This window comes from Oryctolagus cuniculus, chromosome 13 (assembly GCF_964237555.1).
Source record: "Oryctolagus cuniculus chromosome 13, mOryCun1.1, whole genome shotgun sequence".
NCBI lineage: Eukaryota > Metazoa > Chordata > Mammalia > Lagomorpha > Leporidae > Oryctolagus > Oryctolagus cuniculus.
In genome coordinates, this window is record NC_091444.1 from 50,052,077 (window position 1) to 50,059,307 (window position 7,231).

Consider the following 7,231-nt stretch of genomic DNA (forward strand, 5'->3'; position numbering starts at 1 on the left):
GAGAGCTCCAGGCTACATTCCTTGCAAGTGAGGAACACACGCTTTTGAGAGTGTCTTAGATACACTTCGTAAATCCAGCAGGCTATACCTCTCATAGTGGCTGGGCTGTGCTCCTGCCCTCTTAATAAACAGATCCATCTCTCTCCACACCGCTAAGTATAAGGACCTTCTCTGACTACCCCTGTATATTCCTACATCTATTTTCAGCTTCCATAAATCATATTCCATTGTTTCAGGAAAATCTGACCTCAAGCTTAACAAGACACCAGTCTCATCTCCCCAATCTCCACCTCCAATTTCCCTCTGGGGGAGGGTGTTGCAGAGAGGAAATTCTAAATTAGATGTGGATTTAAAAGGGTTTTAAAGATGTCACACAAAAAAGGAAAACAAAGCCAGTCTAAATGCCAACAACCACCTACTAATGTCTTTGGTTAAGGGGCTTGGCTGTAATTTTTAGGTCCAGGTGGGGACTTCACGGGCATCTTCAGGAGGCAGAATTTGAACCTAATGCCAAATGACACACGATACTGCGCTACATGAGCGTAAGTGCTGCAGTGGCTAGATTAAATGACTGCTGCAGAATTGTTCCCATTTACAAGCTACTAAGAAATACAAGATTGCTTTAAAATCTATCACAGTGTGCTCAGCCTTCTCACACCAGCACACTCGGGCCATAACTAGGCCTAACCTGGCACAATTCTTTATTTTGGCCTGGGATACAGACTTGCTGCAATCTCCCAGGTGGATTTGTATCTCAGCTGTTCCAAGCTGCAAACTGGATCACAGATGCTCACAGCACAAGTCTGTCTACTCAGGACTCCGCGATGGTACAATTCTTAAAGAGCCAATACAGAAAACAGCTGTCCACAGCAGGAAGACCTTAATGACAGCCTGGAAAATGCAGGGCCGTATAAAATTACTGTGCTGAGTGATTCTGAAAATTCTCAAACTCTTAATTCCAGCCCCAAAACACTGCACAGGGAGCCCGGACCTTGCAAGCCCAGCTGGAGCGCAGCACCTCCACCCTGCAACCTGCCAGGGATTTGCAGCCCACTCCTTTCAGAGAGGGGCAGGCCAACCCTACCAGCCTCCTGGCAGGCTGCAGGCACCTGCCAGAGGTTCCTTGGGCCTGCCCTCCTATACACCATGTTCCCGACTCGGTGAACAAGAACCAGAAAAAGCCACAAGAAAAGCCGCATGGTGTCCAGGGTAGCCACTCCCTGGCCCTCATCAACACGGGCTGCGCACACTGGTGCAGATGAACATGGCGTTTAGGATCCTGGCTGGTGGGTGGTGCAATGAGGAAGAGCAGCAGGAAGGGAGGCTGGTTCTCCGAAGGGCAAGGTCGCTGAGCTTCTGCAGGCTACGTGGTGATAGTTTAAAACCCAACTCCCGCGAAAGCAAGCAGTCAGAAGAACTACAGCAGGCGGAGCGGCCAGCCCTCCGGCCACCTTCTCCAGGCGCCCCCAGCTTGTCCACGGCAATGGTAAGCGGAACACACCTGAGCGCGCCTACTAGAGGCACCAGGCACCTGAACGCTGCTGAACCGGTCCCTTCAGTCTCCGTTCTCAACAAGATTCCCAGGGGCGCGGACAGGGAAAGTTTCTCAGATTAAAGCGAAAACTAAACCGATTAAACCACTCCCTGGGTCTGGCTCCAATCACTACCTGCCTCACCCCTGGCACCCCCTGGGTGACGACAGCTCTGCGGCCCTCAGAGCCGAAAGACCCCCGCCCTCCCCAACCCCATCACGCCTCATTATTGGTCAATAATCCTAGGAAAGTCCAACTTGAACCCATTCCGGAGGTCCGACCCCTACAGGTGTGACCGGTTTCCGGGGTAGAACGCTGGGACACGCCCATCCAGTGAAGACAGTCCCTGGACGCCCGCGTCCTCGGCCAGAGCGCCTGCCAGAGCCCCCACCCAAGAGGAATCTGGAGCCCCCCAGGAGTGTAGGGATCTCGCACTTCAAATCCCCTGCTCCCGCAACCTCATTTGTTTCCTGGAACGCACAGCTGCCACTGACGAAACCGCCCACGGGGCATCTGCAAGGTACGTGCTCCGGCACTCTCCCAGGCCAGGATCCGCGCGCCGCGCCCCCACACCCCTGCCCGCCAGCCGCCCCTTACCGCCGGTGTCCTCGAAGCGCGGGGGCGGGCGGTCCCGCAGCGCGGTGCTCCAGCCCGCGCCGGCCTCGTCCTCCTCAGGATCCTGCGCGTCCTGGGCGCCGGGCGGCGGCGGCGGGCCGGCTGGAGTCCCCGGGAGGCCCGGGCGCTCGCGCTCGTCGTCCGAGGAGGCGGCCGAGGAGGAGCGCGAGGCGGCCGAGGTGCTGTAGAAGGGGTTCCCGCCGCTGTCCGGGCCTGACTCGCCGAACACATCGTCCGAGATGTGCAGGCTCTCGTAGCGCGCGCGGGCGGCCTCGAGCAGCGCCGGCGCCTTCCTCCGCGCGCCCCCGCCGCCCTCGGCCATGGCCCCAGCCGCCGCCCGAGCGCCCGCTCCCCACAGCGCCTCCCAGCCGCACGCGCCGGGCCCCGGGCCCGCGCCGCGGCCCGCCGCCCCCCACCAGCGCAGCCCGCAGCACAGCGTCCGCCGCCCCGTGCCCGGCCGGCCCGCCGTCTTGGCCGCCTCGGGCCCAGCGCCCGGGGATGCGCCCTCGGAGCTCGGGCGCCGCAGGTTGCGGCCGCGGCAGGAGGCGAGCTGCGCGCCGGGAAGGCAGGGGCTGCAGGCGACACCAGACGCCGGCGCCGCTGCCGTGTCTCAGTCGCTCGCCGCCGCCCGGCCCGCCGCGTCCCGGTGCGCCCTCCCCGCGGCACCCGGCGCACCGCGGCCGACCTTCCCGGGCGCGAGCTGCCGGCGCCGGGCCCCGCCTCCTCGCACCTTCAGCCTGCCGGCCAATGGGAAGCCCAGCCCGGGCGCGGTCAGGGAGAGCGGGGCGGGCCTTGCGCCGGGGATGCCCCCGCCCCCTTAGCCGGGCGGGGCTCGGCGAGCGGCCGGGGCGGGAGCCGAGGAGGAAGACTGCGGGCCAGTGGCTCGGACCAGTCCTCTCAGGCCGGGATGCACCGCCGCGGGCGGCCTCCCGCAGGCCCCGCTGCTGTCCCCGCGGAGGGTGGCGGCCCAGCGAGCTGTCCCGCTCGCGGGAGACTGAGGACGCGGCGCCGAGCCCCCGGCTCGCGGTCGGGTTTCGCAGTCCGCGCCCGGCTCCAGGGAGCTGTTCGCCCCAGTGGTTCTGAACCAGGCGCTGCGGTAACGCTCCAGGTAGGCGGCCGGCCCCGAGGGGTCGACACTCGCCGCGGCGGCGGCGGCGGCGGCGGCTGCTGCGAGTCGTAGGTCACCGCGAAACACACAGGGCTGGAACCTCACCCTAACGAGGAGCCTCGTCTCGCCTGCCCATTTCTGGGGTCCGATGCTAACTCAGCCTTGCTTCAGTGTTCCTGCAATTTTAGGGTGACGGCAGTGGAGTTAGGTGGATAGTCATTCCTCATCATCTTTGCCGTTCGATACCTTTTGGACTCAAAATATTCATTACTTCCAAAATCCTGAGTACCCGACTCTGTCTTTTAACCTCTGCTACGCACATGCATTTGACACACTCATCTTTGAAAATGTGACCCCGTCACCAGCGCTCCGATAAACAATAGAACGGGAAGGCTGCATCTGCCCGTTTTCCTGGGGCAAGGGTGTGCAGCCGTCTTCCTGGGGATGGCGATCATATATTCAGACTGTCTTGTCTTCCTGAATGCCCCTTCTACGAGCCCCCTCCCCGCCATCCCTCGCACACAAACCGTGCAATAAGTCACATTAATGGTAAGTGGATCGTCAAATCACTTTCACTCAGAAATAAAATAAATCCACGGAGATGTAAAGGGCTTACAAATCCTACTGGGAGTAACTAAATAATAATTACACAAAACAGAAAGACGTGCTGCTATTTCTGAGCGCACATAAAGGATGGAGATGAGGCCATTAGTGAGGTCAGTTCTACCTCCTGAGTCAGCCTCCTTCCTTCCCCAGCCCCTGTGTGTCCTCCACCCAAACCAGAGGCTCTGTACAGGCATCAGTTTGTGATGACCACTAACACAATATATAAAAAGGAAAGGATTCACCTAACATTGCTTGCTATATGGATCGGCTGGCTGATACATGATCAAGTGTTTACAAAGGATTTCCACTCCCTTGCAAGAGCAGTGCCACAGAAAAGGGCTGGTTTCCAGCATGTCTCTATGTGGTGTTAACCAGACCAAAGATTTCAAAGAGAGCACAGTTGGTCAGACTTCCCTGGAAGGGTCATGCCGAAGCATGGGATGAAGATACAAGGAGCAAGCTGAGACTCTAGCTCAAGTTCAAATTCTGCAGTTAAAAAATTTGTAAGACTTTGGGGCCAGTGTTGTGCTGTAGCAGGTAAAGCTGCCACCTGCGACACCAGCATCCCAGATGGGCACTGGTTCCTGTCCAGGCTGCTCCACTTCCGATCCAGCTGGAGACCAGGATGAACGTCTTGGCTCCTGTCTTCATCTTGGCCCAGCGCTGGCTGTTACAGCCATCTGGGGAATGGGCCAGTGGATGGAAGATCTCTCCCTTTGTGTCTCTCCCTTTCTCTCTGAAATGCTGACTTCCAAAAATAAATAAAACATTTTGTAAAACTCCTGCAAGATTTCACGTTATCCAAGAAAATACTTGAATAAATGGGTAAATGTTGTGGCACAGCAGGTCAAGCCACCACTTGCAATGCCAGCATCCCATTATCGGAGTGCCCATTTGAGTCCTGGCTCCTCTGTTTCTGATCCAGCTTCCTGCTGATGCACTTTGGAAGTAGCAAATGATGGCCTAATTTCTTGGGCCCCTGCCACCCATGTGGGAGACCCTGATAGAGTTCTGGCCTCCTGACTTCAGCCTTAGCTGTAGTGGCCATTTGGAGAATGAACTAGTGGATGAAAGATTCATTCTCTTTCTCTCTCTCCCTGCTCTCTTGCTCTACCTTTCAAAAAAAATAAATTTTTTTAAAAAATCATAATTAAGTGGGATCCAGAGGGGTAAAAATTCATAGAAAACAGTTTCTTCTCTTCTTCAGTGAGCCAAGGAAAAAGTCTGCAGCTAAGGCGTGTGTTTTAAAAACAGCGGATTAGGGCCAGGGTTGTGGCATAGCAGGTAAAGCTACTGCCTGCAACACCAACATCCCGTGTGGGTGCTGGTTCATGTCCTGGCTGCTCTACTTCCAATACCACTCCCTGCTAATGGCCTGGCTAACCACATGGGAGAACTAGAAGCTCCTGCTTCTGGCTTCAGCATGACCCAGCCCCAGACATTATAGCCATCTGAGGAGTGAACCAATGGATGGAAGATCTCTCTCTCTCTCTCTCTCTCTCTCTCTCTTTCTCTCGCTCTCTCTGTCCCCCCTGCCCATAATTCTGACTTTCAAATAAATAAATAAATCTTTAAAAACAAAAGAGAAAAAAAAACCCAGTGGGTTGTTTTGCTACTTATTGGAAGCTTAGTACAAAGCAGTAACAATTACAAGGATGGACAGAGTCTTGCTTTGCCCCTAATTTGCATTTGTATGGTGATAATTCCAAGGAAACCCTGTATCCTGCTTCCTAAGCTTAAAAGTGCTTGCAGTTCATCCAGCATACAACATTGGGAAGGGGGTTGTTAATTGGCCACCAAAGAAACAGATTGAGAGGTCAAATTATTACCCTAAAGCTTGTCAAATAAAAATTAAATGACTGTTTCAGCTCAGAGTCAAGTGTTTGCATGTTAACCAAATGTGTCCAAACAAGAAAAGTAAAAATATTCTAACCTTCGAAGACAGGTGAGCACATCTCACTGTGAAGAGAGGAGTGGAGAGGATACAAAACTACTGGGAAACAAAGACATTTCTCATCTCCTGGATTTCTCCTGCTTGATGCTACCATTGTGATTCTACATCATTAACTTCTATTGGTAATGTTGTTTGTGATGGTAATTACAGGATCAATATCACACTGAAATATTTAACTGTAAGTCATTTGAAAACATCTTCCAAATAATTTAACTTTGAAATATAATTAATTTTAGACTAATATGGAGCTTTTGGTTATGGTTTTCCCGAGAGCACCAGGTGGTAAAAGCAATCCACTTGTGTAGTAGATTCCTTAGGTTTTGTTAAGCCAACCATTGTGTTTTTCTCCAACTGGAGCTATTTTTCATTGATTCTAAACCTCCTTACATGTGATAGTGCACAATTGTTTTGTGTATGACTGAGAGAGAAAAGGATGTCAGGGAAAGCTATGATACAATACTGAGAGAGAAAAGGATGTCAGGGAAAACTATGATACAAATTCACTTTTGATTTTTATTTGAGTTTATTTTAAAAGCTCTTTGATAATTATTTGGATAGGTAATTGTCATGTATCACTTTAATGCATAAATATAGATAACAACTAAAGCAACTGGTTCAATTTTTCCAAATTTCAGAATCTCACTATCAGAAGAGGGAAAAAATAGGTCAGGCATTTATCCTAGTGATTAAAATGCCTATTAAGGCACCCATGCCTCACATTGCAGTACTGGGGTTTAATACCAGCCTCTGGCTCCCGGAAGGTCGTGGAGATGACTCCAGTCACTGGGTTCCTGCCACCCATGTGGGAGACCTGGATTATCTTCCCAGCTCTTGTCTTGGGTCCTAGCCCAAAGACCAAACCATTACCAGTATTTGAAGAGTGAACAAGTGGATAGGAGCTCTCTCTGTCTCTCTCTCACTCTGAATTTCTACCTCTTAAAAAGAGAGAAAGAGAGAGAGAGAGAAAGAGAAAACAATACTCTTGCTGTCCTTATTTGCTTTCTGTTTTTTAAAAAAAATTATTTATTTGAAAGTCAAGAGTTTCAGAGAGAGAGAATGAAAGAGAGAGAGAGGTACCTTCCAGCTACTGGTTCACTCTCCAGATGGCCACAATGACCTGCACTCAGCCAGGGTGAAGCCAGGAGCCAAGAGCTTCATTCAGGTCTCCCACATGGGTGCAAGGGCTCAAACACTTGGGTCATCTTCCTCTGCTTTTCCCAGTCAGTTAGCAGGGAACTGGGCCAGAAGTGGAACAGCCAGGAGATGAGCTTGTGCCCCTATGGGATGCTGGCATCACAGCAATGGCTCTGCCCACTCCACCACAACCCCAGCCGCCTTACGTACTTTCTAACTCAAGAGTTGTCGATTCTCAGGTTTCTCTCCACAATGTGCTCCTCTGAGCCACTCAGAGCCTGT

The 7,231-nt window shown here is 52.9% G+C and overlaps 1 protein-coding gene across 1 annotated transcript in view; it reads right to left on the minus strand.

Moving 5' to 3' along the window:
* The window catches only part of PGBD5 (piggyBac transposable element derived 5), a 96,757-nt gene extending 93,904 nt beyond the window's left edge, over positions 1–2,853 (minus strand). Inside the window, exon 1 of the mRNA XM_051820694.2 lies at positions 2,130–2,853. Within this exon, the coding sequence (XP_051676654.1) occupies positions 2,130–2,469 (340 nt within the window). The 5' untranslated portion in view covers positions 2,470–2,853. The remainder of the gene's footprint in view (positions 1–2,129) is intronic.
* Between the last annotated feature and the right edge of the window lie 4,378 nt (positions 2,854–7,231).